The 24,156-nt window shown below is 34.3% G+C and overlaps 1 protein-coding gene across 1 annotated transcript; it reads right to left on the reverse strand.

The window, feature by feature from the left end:
- Nucleotides 1-13,902: 13,902 nt before the first annotated feature.
- Nucleotides 13,903-17,610, reverse strand: LOC115955080 (PLASMODESMATA CALLOSE-BINDING PROTEIN 3-like). The gene is made up of 4 exons (XM_031073128.1): nucleotides 17,108-17,610; nucleotides 15,082-15,597; nucleotides 14,684-14,714; nucleotides 13,903-14,563 (listed from the first exon to the last, which is right to left on the reverse strand). The coding sequence occupies exons 1-4, from the start codon at nucleotides 17,166-17,168 to the stop codon at nucleotides 14,383-14,385; spliced, it is 789 nt and encodes a 262-aa protein (XP_030928988.1). The 5' UTR covers nucleotides 17,169-17,610; the 3' UTR covers nucleotides 13,903-14,382.
- Nucleotides 17,611-24,156: the final 6,546 nt, after the last annotated feature.

The following is a 24,156-nucleotide window of genomic DNA, read 5'->3' on the forward strand; positions in this document are numbered from 1 at the left end:
TTTCCGCTGCTGCACATTCCAGAACTTCCAGAAAATTGGAGCAAGATCCCGTGTCTGTCACAAACTTCTCAAAATTCACCTTCCACACATCCTTTAGAATCGGGCAGGACCAGAGAGCATGCTGCGTGTCCTCCAACTGCAACTTACATTCTGGGCATAACGCATCGGTAAGAACTCTTCGCCGGACCAAATTCACTCGTGTAGGAAGGGCATCTCTCCCAGCTCGCCATACGAGAGACTTAACACGATTTGGCACGTTCATGCGCCAAATGGTCTTCCAAACCGGAGCTGCAGTCCCAGTGTGCGTCATACCATGCATCTCTGTTTCATCAAGCTCCATTAAACGGTGATAACCAGATTTTACCGAAAACCTTCCATCACGGGAAAACGGCCAAAAGGGAAGATCGTTCTGAGCAAACAAACTCAGTGGGATAGCCTTAATGGTGGCTGCCTCCTCTGGTAAGAATACTCTGTCAATCTCATCCACATTCCAACTCCTTTCTTCATGGTTAATTAGGCTATAAACCAAGGCATTTTCATGGCTTTCAGGGGCAGGGGAAACCACCTTACCATGTTGAGAATCAGGCAGCCAAGAATCATGAAAAATGCGCACTTGTGCACCATCTCCAATTCTCCATTTCAATCCCCCCTTAATGAGCTCTCTACCCTTCAAAATGCTTTTCCATGCAAAAGAGCCTTTAGTGTCTTTAGCATCAAAAATAGATCCATGAGGGAAATATTTTGATTTAAAGAACCTGTAAAAAAGGGAGTCTTGATTTTTTAATAGGCGCCATACTTGCTTGGCGAGCATGGCGTTATTAAAATTTTTGAGTTCCCTAAACCCCATACCTCCATAGGCTTTTGACCTACACAAAGTGCGCCATTTTACCCAATGAATACGTCTTCTTGTACCATGTTGTCCCCACCAAAACTGACGAATCAAAGTCTCAATCTCCTAGCAAAGTGAAATAGGGAGTTTAAAGCAACTCATAGAGTAGGCTGGGATCGCTTGTATCACTGCCTTTAGAAGGACTTCTCTACCAGCTTGGGAGAGGAGCTTCTCTTTCCACCCTTGGAGCTTAGACCAAATTCGATCTTTAATGTATGCCAAGCTTGCTTTCTTTCGCTTACCCACAAAAGATGGTAAGCCTAAGTATTTTTCATACTGCTTTATCTCTGGAACCCCTAACAAATCTTTGATAGATTCTTGGACCTCTATGCCCGTATTTTTACTGAAGAACAGCGTTGTCTTTTCCCGATTAAGCTGTTGCCCAGAAGCTTGCTCATAAGTAGCCAGAAGGGTTTGTATGTGATTGCATTCCTGTAAAGAAGCTCTACAGAAAAGAAGACTATCATCTGCAAAAAATAAGTGGGTTAAGCGAGGTCCATTCCTGCATATAGATATTCCTCTAATATCACCAGAAGTGGCCGCTTTTGAAATAAGGCCATGCAAACCCTCTGTAACAAGGAGGAATAGGTATGGAGAGATAGGATCCCCTTGTCGCAATCCTCTGCTAGGATAGATGGTTTGTGAAGGCTCCCTATTGATCAAAATGGAGTAAGAGACAGTAGTAATGCACTCCATCATAAGATCAACCCAACGGTTATGAAAACCAAACTTTCTTAACAAGCATTCCAAGAAAGACCATTCAACTCGGTCATACGCCTTACTCATGTCGAGTTTGAGAGCCATAAAACCTGTGGAGCCAGTTTGCTGAGTTTTCATGTAGTGTAAAGTTTCAAATGCCATGAGGATATTGTCTGTGATTACCCTCCCAGCTTGAAAGGCACTTTGATTCTCAGACACAATAGAAGGCAATAAAGGTTTCAATCGGTTTGCTAGAACCTTTGAAATCAATTTATAAATAACATTACACAAACTTATCGGTCTGAACTCAGCAATTTTTACAGGATTTTTCACTTTAGGAATAAGAGTCACATATGTGTAATTGAACTCTTTAGGGATATAACAAGAATGTAAACAATCCAAGACAGCTTTAGAGACATCATCACCAATCAAAGGCCAAAAAGACTGAAAGAAAAGAGGAGGCATACCATCGGGTCCTGGAGCCTTAAGTGGGGCCATCTCATTCAAAGCAAGATCAACCTCTTGTCTTGTAAATTCTCTAGTTAGGTTGGTGTTCATTTCTTCAGTGACTATTGGTTGTATCACTTCCAAAATACCTTGGGCATTGGCTGGTCTCTCCGATGTGAACAACCTCGAATAAAACCCAACTATAATATCAGCCACCTGCTTAGTCTCTGTGCACCATGAATTAGAATCATCCAATAAACCCATAATCCTATTGCGTCGAAATCTCTGAGAAGCTTTGTTGTGGAAAAACCGTGTGTTTTGATCACCACACTTAAGATGCAAAGCTCTAGCCCTCTGCTGCCACATTAAGCTCTCTTTGTCCAACAATTCATTAACCTCCAATTTTAGTAATCTCACTGGCTCATAATCTGCTCCTCTTGCCGCAGCAAATTCAGCCTTTTCCAGAAGTTTTGATTTTTCCCCCAACTACTTCCTCACGCTGCCAAAGGATCTCTTGCTCCACTCCATAAGCCTAATACCACAAAGCTTTATTTTATCATGCATCAACGGAGAGCTTGAAACAGGGGAAGGAGACAGCCATGCTTCCTTGACAGTATCACCACACCCACTTTCTTTCAACCACATGTGTTCAAACCTAAAGGGTTTGCAAGGTCTATCTGCAACCCCTTTAGGATTAATAATAATGGGATAATGATCCGAAACATTGGACCGAAAGCAATGAACTCTAGTAGTTGGATTCTGAGCAAGCCAAGAATGAGTAGCAAGAGCACGGTCAAGTCTCTCCAATACCATGGTATTACCTCTCTTGCCTCTCCAAGTATATTTTTTCCCCACAAAACCTAAGTCCATGAACCCACAATCATCCACAACTTCTCTGAATTCACTCATCGCTGCTGCACTTCTTAGTCCCCCTCCAAGCTTTTCGTGTGACATTAGAATTTCATTGAAGTCGCCGGCGCACAACCATGGAAGGGTGTATTTCCGATGGAGAGTATGCAGTAAGCTCCAAGTATCACTTTTCCGGCTAGCCTCCGGAAACCCATAAATACCCGTGAACCTCCATGAATCCTCCTTCCCTTTGTTGACTATAACGTCTATATGGTTAAGCGAAGAGGAGTCCACATCAATCTGAATTGTATTCTTCCATAAGAGGGCCAAACTGCCAGCCCTTGTCACTCTAGGAACTACCCATTTTTCATCAAAATGCAAGTCATCACAAATCTTAGAAAGCCTATCATCGTCTGCCCATGTCTCGGCCAAGAACAGGACAGCAGGATCTTGCGCCCGCATAATCGATGCAAGCTCATGAACGGTGCGTTGGTTCCCAAGCCCCCGCACGTTCCAGCACAGCCAACTCATTGGAATCGGCGGGGCTGTTGGGCAGCCTCCACCGTTGAGAAAGAGAGTGGCTGTGTAGCCTCATTTCGTTGCAAACGACGCTTTGCTTCTGGATGTTCAGAGGAAGCAGCTTCAACATGGCGCTTTCCCAGCTATGCAACGTTATTAGCTTCTACGTAATGAATATTGGGCCGAGCCATCCTCACCCATTTAGCTGAAACTTCACTTACCAGGCCCGGTCTCACTATTGGGGCCTTTTTACTTCCAATGCTTGTCGGGCTTAGCCCTACACGGGCCTCATTAGACCCAGTTACTTCCACTGTGTCATCCAATGAATTATCAGCAAGCTGGCTAGCCCCATGCAGATCAGAATCCCTGGACGTGCGCTCCGAAATAATGGGATTCATTGTCTCATCATTAACGGCCTCATGTTGACTCTGAAAAATAGGCAGTGAATCCGGCTTGTCTGAATTCAAGTCAGCATTAAATTCATCCTGATTAGGCGCACCTTCCTTATCTGGTTTTTCCTGTTGCCGGCACTGAACATCTGGCTCTCCTCTCCGATTGGATTTCAACGTGGAAGACGCCCTTTCTTTGACTTTTTGTTTCTGTGTTTCAAAATAACCAGGCACACAAACAGAATTTTTGTTTGAGGGATAGAAAGGCAAGGCTCTAATGCTAGAATCATACCTTTTGTCCTTTAGCTTGAGAGTGCCATTACTCTGTATCCATTTGTCGCAGTCCTTATCGGTATGGTCCAGACGTCCACACCAATAACAAATTGGTAGCCGCTCATACTTAAAGGCCACCCATGACTGCTCACCATTCTCCAAAGTCACCACTCTACCACGACAAAGGGGTTGATTAACATCCACTCTAACCCGGACCCTCATAAAACCTCTTCCGCCCAAGGGAGAATTCCCCGGCACATGTATCACCTCTCCAATCGATGCACACAAAGCTTCAGCCGTAGCTTGGTTCATGTATGTAATTGGTATGTCATGCACTTGCACCCAAAAAACGGTCTCCTTAAACACCACATCACGCAAAGGGAGGGTTTTGTCAAAGTATTGTAGTACAATAACATGCTTGTCAAAGCTCCATGGCTCATTGCGTAAGACCCTTTCCACATCTGATTTATTTTCAAATAGAAACAATAATCGGTGTTCACCAAGATTTTGGATCTGAAACCCATTCTTTGATCTCCAGATAGGGTTAAAGGTGCGCGCTACTGCTTCCACATTTAGAGCTCTAGGTGTGAAAAACTTCGCCACAATCGAGAACTCTTGAGATTTGTGCTGCGCCTGAAATTTGAATTCACCCGCTTCCCTGTCTGAGAGGGATAGTTTTTTCCATCCATTCATGATATCGTCCATAGATAAAACTGTGAGATCAAACACTCAAAGCACTCACTGTTTCCCGGAACCCCAAGAAACAAAGCCCTACAAGCCTTGATAGTAAGCTAGTTACTTCAAGGATACAAACAAAAACACTCACAAGAACATTCTACAGTCTAATGTTAGCAGGAGTTGGAGCCCTGAAAACCATTAGATCAGAGAAACTTTTTCCCAATATGCCACTGGTGGTACTCCCATTTAAAAAGGTAAGTTCTCCTATCGAATCCTAAATCTCTTATATAACCATTAGAGACTTTATCAATTGAACTAACTGGAACCCACCCTCTTAAATGAATATGTAAGTTGTCTATTTGTAATTGATGACACCCTAGTTTGTAAGCTTAATGTTGTAAAATTTGTAGTACCCAGTGGTGGAGCCAGAAATATTTTCTAAGGAGGGCCAAGCTAAAGAGTAAATACAATAAAGTTCTTAAGTAAAAAAAAAAAAAAAAAAAAAAAAAAAAAAAAAAAATTCATAAATTAACTTTAACTCAACAAAGTTGTGACCTATATTTTTTTATTATACTAAAATCATTTATAATTGATTCTAAGCTAATTTTTTAGTAATATATATATATATATATATATATAATTAAAAAATTACTCAAAATCTTATTTTCCATCTTGTACACTAGGATGATACCACATCGGTCGTCAATAGTCAATACACAACACTAGTATGAACAATCAAGCATAAACTACCATGTGTAGTAAGATAAACAAACAATTAAGCATATATATATTATAAAAAATCCAATTAAAAATTAAGCAAAAAATTTCAAAACCAAATACAAATACGTTAACATACAATACATGGCACTATTCTAATATTATATAACATTCGCTTTCAATAACACAATCACTCATGACTCAACAATACAGTAATATTATTAATATATTATAAAAATTTATAAACAAAAATTTAAAGAAATTACAACCAAATTTTTTATTTATTTATTGAGATTATCAAACCCACAAATGAAACTCAACCAAGTTAAAATTGCTAAAGTACAACATATAGTTGTATAGGACATTGTATAACAAAAGTAGTAAACCGACTACACTATATAGTTTAGTCTTTAGTAGTAACTGATGTGCATGAAATATATACAATAAAGTACTCACATATCTACATATTTAGCCTTACTTTTATGTTACTTTGTGACTGATTATATAATATCTTTGTGTTGTAGGTAACAAGGGCTTTACATGCAAAGTGGGGTTAGGCCAATTGAATCAAGCCAACTTACATCCAGCCAGGCATAAATTCAAGAAAAGACCAACCCAATTAAATTTAAGTCCAATTGGAGTAAAGAATCAAAGGAAATTTGCACCAAATCTAAGTTCAATTCGGATTAGGATTCCAGACTGCACATCAGTTAATATTTTTGGCATAATTTTCGGCTCAAATGTCCAATCAAGATGATTCAAGTTGGGCTGAAAAGTTAACTTAAAGGGCTACAACTTTGTAGTTTACCAAAAGTCCAAATTCTGAAGTTAAATGGGCCAAAACTGTCGGTTAAGTGAAGCCTAAAAATCTGGGATTTTCTCTAAACGGGAATTCAACTTGTAAGAGGATTCCTTGACCTATTTAAAGACTCTTTAGGGCAAAATTCAGGAGGCGGAGGCTAGTGCTAGGGCTGAGGGCTGAATGTATAGAGAGTGCGGCTACTTTTTTGGTTTTCTTCTATGACAGTTAGTTTTATTTTATTTGTCTAGTTTAATGTTAGTACTTTATTTTTGTGTTTTCTTTCAATTACTATGAGTAGCTAAATTTATAATTAGTGTTGAGAATGAAACCTTGTTAAGGATTATCAATAATATTTATGTGATTTGATTTTTCCCACAATAGTTGTTTTTTAATGATTTAAATTGTTCTTGTTTTATATCAATTGACTAAGATGGAATTCTAGATACGAGTTCAATCATGTTTTTCTCATGATTTAGGATTTATCTTAATTAATTGAATGCCTGGTTTATTAATTCTTGATTATAAAATTGGATATTACTTGTGATTTGTCTGTCAATGGATACAATTTATGATTTGATTTTTAGAATTGGATATATTTTGTGATTTGTTTGACTATGGATACAATTGATGATTTGATTTTATACTTAAGAAGCGAAGAAGAACATGCCTTTGATTTTTAAAATAAGGATTTTAATGATGATATTTTCCATGATAGCAAGATTGATTTCTAGATTATCATGCAGTGGTTGGAAAAAATTAATGATCATAAATATATGATGATATGATTTACAAGACGGATTCCAAAACCTTAATTCCTTTCCCTTGATTGTTTACATCTTTTTATTGCTTTATATATTTTGCTGAGTCTAACTATTTGCTTAATTTTATTATTTGCTTAGTTTATTTTATTGCAACCAACCAATTTTTATTTAAACTAGATTAGGATTAATTTGGTTAAGGTTTAATTAATTTTCCTACATTCATACAAGTCCCTGTGGATTTGACCTCGTTCTTGTCCAACTATACTTCGGTACGGTTCGTACACTTGCGAGTATTTTAAAATTTCACAACAGTAACGTAGTATATTACTTGGTGTTCACAAGTTAAAGAGAGAGAGGGAGAGAGAGAGAGGGAGAGAGAGAGAGAGAGAGAGAGAGAGAGAGCTTGGAGTTGATGGACGACCACAGATTCACAGCGAGGTGACTGGCAGTGTGATGGGTTAGGTGCACAACACACACAATAACTTAGGTGACAAACGGAATACACTGTTTGCTGACGTGGCTAATAAACTGATAATAAAAAAATATATTTAAAATTTTTTAAATGCCATGTCAGCATTTAAATTAATAAAAGAAAGCCAGCCCTAAGAAAATTTAAAGAAAAAATGTAAATTAAAATTTTTAAAAAAACCTTAAATCTAATTTAAACTAAAATCATTTCTTAAAAAATAAAAATTCATAATTGTTTTAATTTTTTTTTTGTTTTTTTGTTTTTTTTTTGTTTTTGGTTAACCTTATTAGCTTAAAAAAAATCTTCACACTCTCTACCACTAATCTCAAACTCCCTCTCTCTCTCTCTTCACCCTACACTTGGACTCCCTAAATCAGAAACCACCAATTCAGCCTTCTTCTCCCTCTCTATTTGTCTATTCTTTTTTCCTCATCTCGGTCTCCCTCTCTCCAAATCAGTGATTTCTGGTTGAGTAGTGGCGTTTCGGTGGTCGTGTCTTACTGTGGGTGGGTTCAGATCGGCACAAGTGGGATTCAGATTGCCGTGGGCTGGCGTGGGGCCGTTGGTGCTTGTGGGTGGCAGTGGTTTTGCTCGCCATCATCTTGGTCTCCCTTTCTCCGAAACAGTGATTTCTGGTTGAGTGGTGGCGTTTCGGTGGTCGTGGCTCGTTGGAGGTGGGTTCAGATCGACACATATGGGATTTAGATCACCGTGGGCTAACGTGGGGCCGTTGGTGCTCGTGGGTGGCCGTGGTTTTGCTTGCCATGGGTCGCCGCGAGTCTTAGGTTTGGTGATTGTGGCAGAAAATGGATTTGTTTTGGTTATTTTATTTTATTTTATTTTAATTATTATTTGGGTTTATGGGTATGGATTTGGCAGTGGTGGATGTTGATGGTGGTAGTGGTGGTGGCAGTGGTAGCGGATGGTTTGGATTTTGGATTTTGTTTGGGTGTTTTGAGTTTTAGTATGGGTATTGGCTTTTGTTTGAGTTTGGGTTTGACTCTCGGCGGTGGGTGGTGCTAGGTTGATCGACGGTGGGTTTTTGGTGGTGATTTGTGGTTGTTATGGTTGGTGGTGTGGGTAATTGTGGCGGTTGTTTTGGTTGTTGGTGGTGGTTTCAGTTTGTGGGTATGGATTTTTTGTGTTGAGATTGATTTTGAGTGGGTTAGTCAATTGGGTTTGTCTTGATTTGGAGAAAAACATGAAGAATGAAGTTGTTGGATGTTTCTAGGTTGGAGGTTTGATGATTTTTCTGGGTTGGAAGTTTGATGATTTTTCTAGGTTGGTTTTCTCATGTGGGTTTGGGTTTGATGATTTTTTCATGTTTTGGAGGTTTCAGTGGAGGGTAGGGATTTTGTATGAAATTTTGCATTGTTCTGGGTTTGATGTTTTGGGTTTGATTGTTTTTGAGTTCAGGAAGAACATGAAGAACAAGTTCTTGTGATCTTACCTCCTAACCTAAAAAATAATGAAAGCAATAATAATAATAAAATTAGATTTAAAAGTTTTTTTTTTTTAATTTAGTTTGAATTAAATTGAAATTGAAAAATATAAATTATTTTTATTTTTTAATTAAATTGACATGGCTTTTTTAATTCAGAAAATTCTGACATGGCATTTAAATATATATTTTTTATTATTATTTTATTAGCCATGTCAGCAAACAGTATATTCCGTTTGCCACCTTAGCATTTTCTGTCACTGGGTTGACGGTAGGGACTATTTTAAAAACGATTTTTGAAAATCAGGGACTGACCTAGGACCTAAATCAATTTAGGGACCAAATTGTGGATAGGACCAAAATGTAGGGACCAAAAGTACATTTTCACCTAATTTTTTTTGGGATTTTTAGGACTACTTGAAAATTTTGAGGGACCACTTATGAATGCTTAAGGTCCAAATTTTAGATTTTGAGGGATCAAATTCTCAAATTTGAGAGGGGACCGGTCATTTATATTTTGTATAAATTCTAATTGTAGTACTCATACTATTGGGAAATTGGAAAAGTTAGGGGCTACCCTCCTAACTCCGCCTCTAGTAGTACCCCTAACATTACTCACATTTATCTCACTATGTGAATTTCACACAATTGTGAGACTCAAATATTATGAAAATAATAATATGCATACTTGTAGCATTTTTCATACATACATGAGAATTATAAACTAATTATTAGTGAAATTAAAAACTAATCTAACGTTTGTTTGTTTGTTTGTTTTTTTTTTTTAACAAAGATAACATACACGTTTTGCATGTGGCACTTTTTATTTTATTTTATTGGTAGATCAGAAATTCCACTGTGTTGCGCACAGAATGTTAGATGATGATCAGAGTCGTCCAATCGCATGATCGTATGGTTGAGAAGGACATGACACATCTCACAGCACAACACCACATTCCACATATATAACGACACGGTATTCTAAAACTTTTTGTATAGAACTCTTTTTGTCTTATTATTTTTTATTTTGATAAATTACACTAACCTACCTTGAGATTTGGGATAATACCAAACGGATCCAAAAGTTTTAAAATATGATCAATTTGGTCCTTTAACACTAACACTGTATTATGCCGTATTCTCATGTGCAATGCATGTAACATAAACACTTCTCATTTTGCTGTCGCGAGTCAATTCCTAAGCCTACAATCAAGTTTGTAACTAAATTTTATCTTTATTTTTTTATTTTTGTAGCTAGATAAGTTGAAAGAGTATCATTGTTTTGAATTTTACAAAAAAGATGCAATGAAAGAAATTGGTTAGGCCCGAGAGAATGCCAGAATGGGTGAACTTGAGCACATGTATGGAGTGCAATATCCCATTCACAATTTAAAGGAAAAAAAGAATCTTCGGTTTTGATATGCCACTGTTAATTCCTATTGATTCTTTTCTTTAAAAAAAATAATTAAAAAAATCCTATTGATTCCAAAGCTTTAAAATACTGAATTTCTTATTTCCTAGAGAAGTAATAATCTCTTCTTAAATGATTGATAAGTTTTATCTGTTTACAAAAAAAAAAAGAAAAAAAAGAAAAGTTTTATCTAAATTCTCACTTTTGATATTTAACCCACCATGTCACAAAAGAGAGTTATTCTTGCTTGAAGAAAAGGCCATTTCCTAGGGGGAAATATTTTTTATTTTTGGAAAAAGCTTAGTTCCAACCACTTTAGAGTTATCTTTCTCAAGTCCATTATGTGTTGATTGAACAAATTATTCATGTGCAGTTTTAATTGTAGGACATTTTTAATAAATCATGTAATTTGTTTAAATAATATATATGAATAGTTTTATAAATTGTCACGTTGTGGATTGAAGAAGATAACTTCAAACTAATTTAGAATTAAACTTTGTTTTATTTATTTATTTAATTGAATGATAGATCGAACCTAGGGACAATATTCATTGCCCACGTATTGAAAATGTGTGTATCGGTGGAAGAAGTTGTGTCACCTTTTCTTGAACGTGATGTTGCTATGGATGTAACATGTACCAATCGATAAAAATTAAGTAAAAATTGGGCCTAATATTCCAACTTCATTAGAAGTAAAAATTAAGTCTTGAAATACTGACATAAAAAAGTCATAAAATATCAAAATAAATCAAACTAACAAATTTAAACTAAGTTTCAAAATAAATAAATAAATAATATTAATTATTACAAATTTTACCCATGTGACGTGAGATTACCATTTTACCCTGAAGTTAAATTAGGGTTATAAAATGCAATATCTACACTTCCGCCCTTGATGAAATTTTCTAATTATTTACAAGAAAATAATATATGCAATGTAGCAGGTTAAAGACATACTCTAAGTATAAAGTATTGTATACATGTTATCAAAAACGAATATATTATATATATTTTTGATGAACACGAATATATCATGTATACTTGTGTATTGTTAATTTGATTGAATTAAAAAATTATTGATAAATATAGTTTTGTACCCCTTGAATATCTCTCTCTCTCTCTCTCTCTCTCTCTCTCTCTCTTCAAATAATGTATGAACCCTACATAGTATAACCTATGTACTATGTCACCAAAAAACACACATTGATTTAAATTTTGTGGGGGGTTGGACAAGAGCCCAATCCTGTACATGCCGATTCATAGGCCGGTCAGAATAAGCCCTATTAGAATGATTAAGGAAACGTCTATCTAGGGCCTAGTTAAGGAACCCACATCGACCTAGGGACAATGTTTTGTGAGTTTCTACTAGAGGGAGTTCCTTGACTCAACCTATAAGGAGATAAAGAAGAAAAAGAGTGAAGATTGTCCAAACAATGGAGCTCGTCCATACTGAAGGAAGGCAACAAAAGGGGCAACCATCATCTCCGCATTAATTACACTCACATACCAGCAGTCTCTTAGCATTAAATGCTAAATGACCTGTCTAAACAATGGAATAGCTTACTGTAAGAGAAATTATAAGGTTCTCATGGTAGATAATTGATGTAGTCTACAATTCCAGTATAAGAATCTCACTTGCTTAAAATTATGGAGTTTTAAATAAAAACTAAATACTGACTCAAAAATTTTAAATAGGTGGGAGTTTTTTACTCGAATGATAGACAAATGACGTAATCCACTATGAAGACTGTATATTTTCTCTTATTGCAGACCTATTCTTTCCTTGTTTATGGAAGGACAGGTGATGGGACTCAAACCCATTGGCACATCGTCCATATCTAGGGAGATGGTCAAGGAAGGGTACAAATACCCACCCCATGCCCTAAAGAAGGGGGTTGGAAAAAAGAGAGGGTGAAGAGGGAAAAAAAAAAAAAAAAAGGAAAAGAAAAACAAACAAGAGTGAGACACTAAGAGATGAGTGATGAGTGATTGTAATCTTTTGGGTTTTTATTTGAGTTTTTGATTGTGGATCTTCTCATATAATTAATAAATTGTATCACTGAGTTTACTAATTCAAATCCACCACAAATTCAATTAAACAATTTTCATCCAAAAAAATAAGGGTATATTGGGTAAACTGTAATGGTAATTACATAAGAATAGGAATAGGTATTACAAGGAATACAAGATGTTGTAATGTAATACTTTTTACTATTCATTTGTTTGGTAACGACACGATAATAGAACCTTGGAGACAATGCAATTAAAGTATTTTAAATCAAATTTAAGATATATTTTAGAAAATATTTTACTCATATAATTATATTTTCTAAAAAATAATATATATATTTTTAAATTTGAAAGAGAGAATAATTTTTTTTATAATTTTTTTTTATTTTCATAATTGTTGTAAGGACTCAATTTGTAACGATCCCAAACTTGTATTGGGTTCAAACGCTAAAAACCCAAACAATAAATTTGTAGAGCATAGATATAAAAGAACTAGATTAACTTCAAAAGAAAAACGATTAAACTTAACGTTTTTAGATGAATTAACACAAATATTACGATTAATTTCTCCTTGAAACAAGTTAAGTTCTTTATTTCATAAGGTTTTCCTCTAGGCGTCCCTTATTTAGAAGTTCCGATCCCCTTTTCTCAATGCATTCTTCCATGTTATATACTACCCTCTTGGTGTTATCTTCACCACACACGTGTATGTTGGATTCTAGAGATCCCTTCCTGTCTCATCCAACACTTCCTGGAACCTTCAACTAGCAGCTGTAAGGCTGCTTCATCACTGTTCAGACATCATTTTCACATTAATGCGGTCAGAGAGTTGGTTGAGAGGCAATTAATGCTGAGACAGCAGTTGTTCAAGATATTTGTTTATCCTTTCTTTCTTATCCTTGGTCTTATGTCCCACCTTTAGTGGTAATGTAGTTCTGAAGTGTGTTTGTAACAATATGGCGATCAGGTCGTCCTCGGACACATATTGCCGAGAATGATATTGTCCTCGAACGAATACTGGACCCATTTTATGTGATATCTACTTCTCTTTTCATTTAGTTCCCCTTATAACCTTATATGGGCCTCTTCGGACGGTTTTACGTCATCGGATGGGCCACAGGCCCAGATAGCTCGGTTTTAATAATTACTGATTAACTGGCCCCCACAATTGTTATGTACATATGAAAAGTTTGTTTATTTGAAAATATATTAATTTTAGAAATTAATACATTTACTAAGAAATAACTATTACAATTCTTTTAAAGATGAATAATTATTCATCATTTTAGAGAATAGTTATTCAAAAGGAATATCTATGTCTTGTAATAAAAACATACCAAACTATTGAATAGTTAAATCATAGGAATAACTATTACATTACCGTACTTATTACAGTCTACCAAACATACTCTAAAAGAAATCAATCAAACAACACTGCTGCAAAGACTATAAGCTCATCTAAAAAAAGATACATATTCACCACCTTACATTCTTTCTTCAAGCTAAATCAAGGTTGACCATGAAAGTGAAGTGGGTGGGGGATCGAGTCAGCTTATGCTGTGTATCATATTGTATGGTTGAGAGAAATCTGTGCATTTTTTTGTCTTGCATAGGGAAACTTTAACGGTTTCAGTGACATACAATTACAACCTTCCAACCAAAAGTTTCTCATTCCCATGAATTTACAAAATAGTCCAAGAGCCTAATGATATATTATTATTGTAAAACCACCCAAAAAAAAGATAAGAAAAAAGAAAAGAAAAGAAAAAACTATTAATGGTTACTATCTCTACAGAACCCTCCATATTGCTCGCTTTTCTTCTACACTACGAGCCTTCTCTTACAACTAATTTACATATCTAGTATAAGATTAATCTCAACACAAAACTATGGTCTATGACTGCAAAAAAAACATATGTGCCACTCATTTGTCTATGCTTGATTATCTGTCACTCAAAAAAGCCAGCATGCGATCAAATTGACTTGATCCAATTATGTAGTGAATGCTGAGTGCAATTTCCACCCTTCTCAGAGATGACATTTACCCAGGAACAATGTCATGAGACATGTAATGATAAAGGAATGTGACAATAAGCTCTTTAACGTGGTAGCTGCTGATGATGATGATGGGGTGGAGGGGCCAGTAGGGACAGCTCCAAAAACTGTTGAGCCACTCGAATTTGTTGTGTTTAACAATGATGAACTTGTGCTGCAATTCCAATTCAAAACTTAATAAGGATTTCTTCTCTGTTTTAAGTGCTTAAAAAAAAAAAAAAAAAAAAAAAAAAAAAAAAAGTAATAGAGGTGGCTAGGAGTTAGGAGTGTTCACCTAGTGGATGCATATTGACATGTCCCAGTACCTGTAATGATGATTAAAAAATACATGAGGAAAGAAGAATTCCAATGTTATTTTGAAATTGGTTGATGTTATTAAATTAGACTTAAAAATTAATTAAAAAAAAGAAGGAATCATAAACTATATATAAAATCAGTCTATAGACAATTATGCTATGGACACAACGCTTTTCACAACTGCTGATATGACAAATTGAAATTGAAATGATCACAACATATAGCTTAGTCCTTGTGAAAATTATTGTGTCCTCAAGACTTATCGTTTTATAGTTAAAAATTAGAAGCCACTCTCCATGAATTTCGTAGGAAATATTACCATAGGCAATAATAGTATGGCATAATGAAATGGCACAATAAGGAGACATAGCTTACTTGGGTCAGTGCTTGTAATCATAGCAGTTCCTCCAAAATTACAGCTATTTGGAACTGGGTTCTTCTGATAATACGCATTAAACGCATATGATGCATGGTCACGAATGGTGCTGGGGTTGTAACAACTTCCACTAAGCTGTATTGCTGAACAATCAACACCACCATACCCACAAGCATAGTCTAAAGCAACTTGTAACTCTTTTTGTGGTGCACTTTGGGTAGCAACACACCAGCTAGCCCCTGAAGTTGCAGGTGATGTAGTTGCAGGAGCTGGGTTTGTAATTGGGGTCATGTTGACTGCTGGTGTGCTTGTATCAGGGTTTGAGGTTGGGTTTATAATTGGAGTTGTTGTAGAAGGTGTGGTACTGGCTGGAGTTATTGTAGGAACTGTTGTGATTGGAGTAGTAATGTCTTTTTGGGTAGTTGAAATTGAGGAAGTGAAATGCAACAATTGTGTTACTTCATGGTCTTGTTCTGTGCTGTACCCTATTGATATCTTCTTTGTTAAAATTGAACCTGTAGTTGAAATGAAATAAAAAGTCGAGGTGAAACTTTACTTTTTGTCTGTATGTACAACTTTTTCAACAAATAAGGCTAAATCTCAATAGGAAGAATACAAAATAAGGTTGCTAGATTCAAGCTGTCTACCTATAACATGTAAAGTGACAAGAAACCTAAATAGTGGTTTTTCTTTTTATTAGGAGACTAGGAAAAGCATAAAAAACACAAGCTCTGTTTACATTATTTAATTTTGAAACCTAATATCAAATCTTATACATGAATTCAAAAGTCACAAATTTGTCATGATATTAGGTTCATAAATTCAGATAGGATCATAGGATACTCTTTTTTGGGTGGACTTAATAGCTTTACTGACCCATCAATATTTCACTTCCCCGCTCTTCTTCTAATTAACTTAGCAAAAGATATACGTATATTAAAAAGAAAAGGGGTGGACAAATTCAGTTAGATGTTTGGTACCTAAAGGGACTTGACCAAATCTGAGGGACAAAATAGTTTGGTCATTTCAATGTCCCAATTTAGTACTCAAGATTATTATGGACTCGTGAACGCAATCTGACTGTTGAAAGGAGCAAGTTTAATAAGAAGAAAACGACACAAAAATTGGCTTGTGATGTGGATATCAGACGCCAAAATATGTCATATGTAATAGTCGGCAACCAGAAATTTTTTTTCTGAAAAAGATAAAGAAAAAGAAAAGGAGAGAGAAGAGGACAAAGTCAGAAATTGAGCAAGAAGGATCGTTGAAAATTTGAAAAACCAAGTAATTAGTACTAAACCATATCCAACAGAAATACCCATTTGGAGAAAAAAAAATCATTAAAGTGTGAAGCTGTAAAGTGTGAATTCAAAGTATAAGAAGTTAAGAACTGCATTTCAAATGGCAAAATTCAAAGCCTACTCCAGCCAAGAAATTAGTGCTAAACTATAATATCAGGTGAGAGAGGGAGAGAGAGAATTGACAGTAAAGGAAAAGCAAAGAAATTTGGTGACCAACATGTGAAGCAGCAAAAGTGTGAATTCGAAATATAATAACTACATTTGAAATTAAAGAATTCACAACACCAGATTCAATACTGTGTTTCGATTATTATCAGGGATCCTGTGAAGGAAGAAAATTAAAGCAATAGAAGTATGAATACAAAGAATAAGAACCGCATTCAAAATGGCTTAATTCAAAGCAAGAAGACTCTGTATCATATTTCAATGTTTAGTGCGCAAGAATCATCTTATAGAATAAGAACTAAGCCTCAAATGAAAAAAAATTCCCAGCAAAAGAATTCATCTGAGGTCTTGGAAAGCTGTTTGTTGCTAAGAAAAGGAGAATATTTTCACATGGTAACACAAAGAAAGGAAGGAAAAGAAGAAAGAACCAATTGGAATTGCTGCCTTCAAACAAAATAAAACAAGATTCCCAGTTAGAATGGAAGTATAAAACCATATATTATAATGAATTAACTAATAAGAAGCATACCATACAAACAAGACAAAGCAACTCTCTTACCTGAACAGACGAAATGACCAAATAGGAGAAATATGAGACAGGTAAAGACCCTTTCTTCCATCTCAAATGCGTTCTTCTTCGTCTTCTTCCTCTTGTCCTTTAATGGTGCTAGCTCTTCAATAATCAAATTCTGCTTTTCCACTTGGTTTGAAACAGAGAAAAGTGAAGCAAAGATATCATAAACTAGAGAAGAATCAATGATGTTGTTGGAGAGTAGAGGATAGTGTAGCTCTTGACATGTGTATAAATATATATATGTTTTGTGGAATAAGTGCACCCTTTAGAGAGAGAAAGAAGGAAACTTGAGAAAAGGAAAGGAGACATGGGGATGGGGTGTATGTAAGAAGGTGGAAGCAAGAAGGGTAGGCCTCAAAAAGGAGGGAAAAGGTAGGGAAGAAGGTTGGAAAAAAAAGAAAGTAAAGGACAGTTTTTTTGCAATTTTGATTTGGAATGTGGTCTGGTTAAGTGATGATTGTAATGATGGTGATGATGTGTGCATTTTTTGCCTTTTTTCTTTATGCTTCTCCTTTTTACTGTTTTATAGGTCTAAATTTCTGCTAAATCAACCACAGATCTTGAACTATTAGTCTTTACTGTTCGGAGAAGTGCTCTAATTTTTAAAGACTTGGCATGCTTATCTTCCCACTCATAGTTAAGGGTGGTGATTAGTGAGGTCCTGAAGTCAAATCTTAGTAGGTTTGCTGGTTATTTTATAAGAAAAAGAATGGTTTTGAGAAAGAAAAATGCTAAGTAATCACCAATTTTATTATAGAAGGTCATTGCAAATTAATTTGACAATAAATATGTGAATTACCTTATATATTACACTCATGAGTTTGTAAAACTTGGGTAGAAAATTATTAATATTTTTAGGGTAAACTATGTATTTGGTCTCCATCATCACCATATTTTAATTTGGTTCATATCCTTTACACCATTTTTTAATTTGGTCCATAACCTTTCAATTATGTTAATTTAGTTTCTAACTTTTCAGTGCTGTGTCAATTTAGTTTCTACTGTTATTTTTGGACGGAAATTGCTGAAATTGTAAATGGCCAAAATAAATAATTAGTTGCCGTTGATGTGGCAATAAACTAATTTTTTATTTTGTTCATTTGCCACACCAGGAATTTCCATCAAAGAGATACTGGTAGAGACTAAATTAATACAACACTGAAATATTAGAGACCAAATTGACACAATTAAAATGTTGATAACCAAATTAAAATACTGTGTAAATGATAGAGATCAAATACATAATTTACCATATTCCTAACATTTTAAGAAATTCATTACTAAAGTAAAAACTAATTAACTAATATACCACATTCATTAAAAAACCATATCAATTAAAAAAAAAGAAAAGAAGAAGGAGGGGCTGTTGGTTGCAGAACTTATCTGACTGGAGTGTGCCCAGGATACTAAAGGTGACATTCAAGTTTCCTTTCTTTTTTCACTTTCTCTCTCTCTCTCTCTCCCCCCTGGGCTTTATGTGCTTTTCATTGTGGTTGGGTTGATTTTAGAGCAAGACTTTGTTGTTCGGTTGTTACATGACCATGACTCCTCCAACTGCACAAGCACAGTCAGTATAATTTTTCTTCTTTATTCCTTTTGGAGATTCATCTTGTCATTTTTTTTTTTTTTTTTTTTTTTTCACTTTAACTGATTCCTTGTTTGCAAAGATTAATGGTGACCCTTAAGTTTCAAGTTCAATCAGATAATGTTCAACAACTTGTCTAACACAAAGTAGTAAACATTCTTTAACCTTCCTTTTAGTATTAGCTTTGGATTTGGGTGACACATGGTGGGCTTCCATTGAAGTTGTGGTCCTGTGGATGTGGTAGTCTGATCAGTGATCAGTGGCTTTAGTACTATGGCTGGGTTCTTGACTACACTAGAAAATTGGTGCTCCCACCCCAACCAACACTTTGCTAAAAAAAAATTGTTTTAAGTAGGTCACTCTGAACCATTATTATCCACTTGAACTATTGAAGTATGACAACTTTTTTTTAGATAGACTTTGAAGTACAGTATGACAACGCCCATGATGTTCAAAAAATTTGCACTCAAAAGATTAGTTTCATTGGTGTAGCTACTTTGTTCATAAGCCTCTTAATTGTTTGTACTAATGAAAAAAATTAAGGGTATTACATAACATTTAATTCACAGAGTTTAACTTAAATTTTAAACTAAACTTTAAATGTTTGGTTTTTGGGTATCAATTTTGACCCTATAATTTTAAATTGTTGCCTTGTATACCCCAAATGAATTTCTTTTAACAAAAGATAATGTACACCATGTAAGTTGTAATGTTGCAATACTAAAAACCATTTTATGAGAATATGTGTGATGCCTCATATTGAAATTGAAGTAGTTGATTGAATTAGTTGAGTAGGGGGGTGTGCTGAGTCTCATGTTCGACATATATTGGATTGATTTGAGCTTTATAAATAACTACAAGAAATTTTATATATATATTTTTTTTTGATAATTTGATAGTTGGGGTGGAGAATTTGAATTCTAAACGTCTCCATTGAAAACACCAAGAAATGTCAGTTAAGTTATAAGGCTCTTGGCAACGACAAGAAATCTTAATCTTGATGATTTGATTAGTACAATTTTAGAACTATGGAATAGATATTTTAATGATTGAAGCTTAGGGATTAATTTAAAACCAAATCAAAACTTCTAGCTATTTATGTAATTATCCCAAAACATTAATAAATACTAGGAGTGATTAATAAGTCTTGATTGCCGTTATGATCACGAAAAATATGCAGTAGATGACTAGATGCTTACTTTAGGCGCCATAGTTTTTTTATTAAAAAAAAAGAAAAAGGCAAAATAAATTGGAGAAATTGGTCCTCCAAGTGGACCCTTCAAAACTCTATCCTGTGCCTCGCACTTTTGACCAATTGGATTCGAAAATAAACTATGTTTATAGCATCTATTAAAATAAATTAAAAAAATAAACCTATGATTATAGTATTTTTATTTTTCTAGACTCCTTTATAGGCATAAAGGCGCTTCTTGATTGTTGCTCCCATTAGACTATTTAATTTGAAGGTCTGATAGAGACTCAATAATAAAATTATTAGAGGTTGGAAGATTAATCTGTTAAATTAATTTACCCCATAGACCATACCAACTACAAACATTCCCTTTTTATATTTAGTGTCCGTTTGACAAAGATTATTTTTGTCAATTTATTTTACTATTTAACTTATTTTTACTACTGTTCATGAGTCCACTGTATTTTTTGGTAATATTTCAGCTAACTTTTATTTATAGTACTTTCAGTAAAAAATTTTCAATTTCAACAAAATAAGTGGATCTCAAATGGACCCTTACAAATCTTGAATTTGCGTTCCTAACCTTTTGAAATCTCCTAATTCTTAGCATACATGACATTCAGTACAGGCCTAACTAGGAAAACTTTTCCTGCATATGAATTTAATTAATTAAACTTTGTTGAAATCAAGAAGCTTGTTTATGATTATGATAAAAGTAATGCTAAGAACACATCAAAATGTTACAAAAATTTCACAACATTCTTAAACTAGTATGTTTACTCCAACTAATTTTTTCTAAAGACTAATTTGAAAATGTTGTGAAATTGTTATGAATTTTTGTTCTGTTCATTCTATTATTATAGCTAGCACATGATTTTTTTTATTTTCTCAAATAAAACTGTCTTACAAAACATGGAAAGAATTCTATATTTTTTTACAAGAGTAGTGTTTATTGCACACTGTATATATATTAGTTTTTCTACAAAGAAGAACTAGATATCAGATATATATGCTTTTAAAAAAGAGATTATACTCGAATCTACATATCTTCATTTTGGATTTACATTTTCTTAGAAACATTTTGAAAGTCAAGAGTCAATTAATCAAATGAAAGTTGAGAGTGAGAGCTTGGAAGTACTTTTGTTTTTATGTTTTTGTAATTTTATAATGAACATGTTGGAGTACTTGAAGTCTTCAACCACACAAAATGGGACTGGTACTGGAGAAGGCCTGAGTGAGCCCGCCGCCCCTCACATGATTATGGCCCCCACCATCATGTGAGACACGTCTCCACCCATTGAAATAGGCCCAGTTACCTCTTTATCTCTTTAAGAAAAAAATAATATAAAGTTTTTTTCTTTTTGGGTAAACAATTGAAAGTTACCAATCAATATCAATTGCCTAATACCTATTAGAATGGGGCAATTGATATTGTTCTTAATCTAAGCAAAATAGTTTATTACATATCAACACCTTCGGCTGATGCTAGGATTGGCTTGTCTAGGAACATGGGGACTTGCATACTTGTCATCTTTAGTGTGCTACAAAACAAGTGAATACGGCCAAAAACCTTATAATTTAGTAATATTGCTTACTCTTTTTAAAGAAGTATCGAGATTTCAATATTCCTTTTTTCGTTATTGTAATTATTGAATTATAAAATAAGTGAATATGTCATTGTAGTTTTTCTTTTGAATGGGTTTAAGGGTTCACTTACTAGCTTCCTTCTTTCTTCCTTGTTTTCTTTACAGCAAAAAGATTAAAAGTAAATATCTCATTTAATTTTTCCGTAGTTATTACTATAAAAAAAACGACTAGCAAGCCATTGTAGCTAGACTTAGCAAACAAGTTGGGTCGATAAAGTACAGGTTCGGGGCAGAAATTTATTGGACTAAAATGGTTTGCTATTCCTTTGACCTTTGCTTGTACAAGTTTTGAGTTTATACTCTCTTTTTTTGGTCCAAGTCAAACATCGGAAAATATATTTCAAGGCACCATAAAGAGTGTACTCAAACATAAGAACGCAAAAAGTTTTTCCTGAAAATGTTTTAACTGAAAACATGTTTTTAGTCTAAATAAGAGCGATTTTCTGGTCAAGTAAAAGTCTTTTACTTGCTCCAAATGTTTGGAAATGAAAAAAGTCTTTTTGGGGGGGAAAATTATGTTGAAACAAACGCATCACTTTTTCCATCTCTAATCCCCATATTCATTGATGTAAATTTTTGTGAGTTGATTTCTAGTGAATTATCTACACGGTTAAGTATTAACGAGTGAGGCTTAGGTCTAGTGCATGTAGTGTACTGGACCCATTAAGATGGTGACATGTGTTTAAAAGTGAATATGTGTTATAATCTCAACGGGTCTAATGCAACTAGACATTGGACTCAAACCTCACCTAGTGTTAACTAAATCTTCCTTAGTTGAGAGGATTCTTATCTTATTACAGTGTGGTTATAAACTGATGTGTTATCAATTAAAAAGAAACAATTTAAAATTTAGTTATGAAGTGGTTAAAACCCACCAGTTACATTTAGGCTGGGTTTGGATAGCACTGAAAAGTGCTATTGTCTGCGGTTGCACTTTTTGTGTGGGTCCCGTGAAACTGTTCACGGGACTCGCAAGTACGGATTTTAGCAAATTTTTCTTTAAAACTAGGTCTCACAGCACTATTCACACATTTAAAAATTATTTTGCTATAGTGTTTTCAGTTTTCAGTAATAAGCGATATCTAAATAGACTCTTAGTGTGCATTTGGGAAGTAATGAAAATTATAAATTATTTCACCATTCAGTTTATTTTTTTTACTATTCATGGATCTCACTGAACTTTTTGGTATTTCTCATGGGCTCTACTATATTATTTCAACTAATTTTTACCTTTATTTACAGTATTTTCAGCAATAAATCTTTAATTTTAACAAAATAAGTGATATCTAAACAGACCTTTATTACTGCATAGTTTGGAAGGTTCATGTGATAAACTTGTATTACGTTTAACATTTTCCCAAAAGAAATATTGGATTCCCACAATTCACGTGTTAATTATCAGTTAACCTGTGTCTCAAGCTTGACGGCATCAAATAGAGAAAATCGAGATGACGAAGAGCGTAAAGCTGGCTACCAACATGGGTCCAAAGATGTCTATTCTTAGGAATTAGAGGGTCAATTCCTAAGTTTGGGTCAAAAAGCTCCTCATGAGCATGTCCCCTCCTAATTTTTCGGTCTTAAATGATCTAACTTGATTTCTACTTGACACTACATTGATCACCTGCATGACAGAGGTTGGATTTTATGCTGTTTAGGATGGTTTGCTGCTGATACTTGATTGGATTATTCGTTTGCCTCCTTACTACTTAGGCACATGTGCAAATGCTTTGCACCCAAATACTTTTAAGTAAGATCAGGAAAGATATTTTCCTGTCCATACTCTCTTTAGAATATCAAACTCCAAATGGAACATGGCCAGAAGATTTAAGATTCTCTATAGTTTTTACTTTTTAGGTGACTCTCCACTATGAAATTTTAAAAACCCTATTTATTTGTGAATTGAATTTTACCATGTCATTAATCTATATATCTATATATATATATAATAATAGATGATGCTGAAAGAAACTCAAATTAGAATTCCAAATTAGAGTTCCAATTTTGCACCATGTGTCCTTAATTATTTATTTTTAAAAAATTTTATTTCTTAATTTTAGAATCAAATGTGGGATCACATCATAAATATTCATCCAAGTGAGTTATTAAATACCAAAATCAAAGAGTTTAGAATAAATAAATTAGAAAAGAAAAAAAAAAGTGCTTCACAATAATAAAATAAAAAACATGGAAAATTTACATTTTATACCTAATAATATCTTTACAAAATTTTGTAAAAAGTTAATAAAATATAAAAATGACTATCAATAGTATTTAGATTATATATTTTAGGAATTATATTATGCATCTTATATTGTATAATTTTAAGTGTATCCATGCATATGCATGAAATTACAAACTAGTCTATATATCTATATATATATATAATAATAGGTGAAGTTGAGAGAAACTCAAATTAGAATTTCAAATTGGAGTTCTAATTTTGCGCCATTTGTCCTAAATTATTTATTCTTAAAAAGTTTTATTTCTTAATTTTAGAATCAAATGTGAGACCATATCATAAATATTCATTCAAGTGAGTTATTAAGTTCAAAAACCAAAGAGTCTAGAATAAATGAATCGTAAAAAAAAAAAAAAAAAAAAAAGTGCTTCA

This window comes from Quercus lobata, chromosome 8 (genome assembly GCF_001633185.2).
Source record: "Quercus lobata isolate SW786 chromosome 8, ValleyOak3.0 Primary Assembly, whole genome shotgun sequence".
In the NCBI taxonomy this organism is placed as follows: domain Eukaryota; kingdom Viridiplantae; phylum Streptophyta; class Magnoliopsida; order Fagales; family Fagaceae; genus Quercus; species Quercus lobata.

Bases quoted from the DNA above. Each gene is read 5' to 3' on its own strand.
- LOC115955080 (XM_031073128.1), bottom strand. From the start codon at position 17,168: ATGGAAGAAAGGGTCTTTACCTGTCTCATATTTCTCCTATTTGGTCAT. The intron at 15,598-17,107 runs GTAAGAGAGTTG...TTTCAACTACAG, and splicing joins TGGTCATTTCGTCTGTTCAG to GTTCAATTTTAACAAAGAAG. The intron at 14,564-14,683 runs GTGAACACTCCT...TTGGAATTGCAG, and splicing joins TGTCAATATGCATCCACTAG to CACAAGTTCATCATTGTTAA.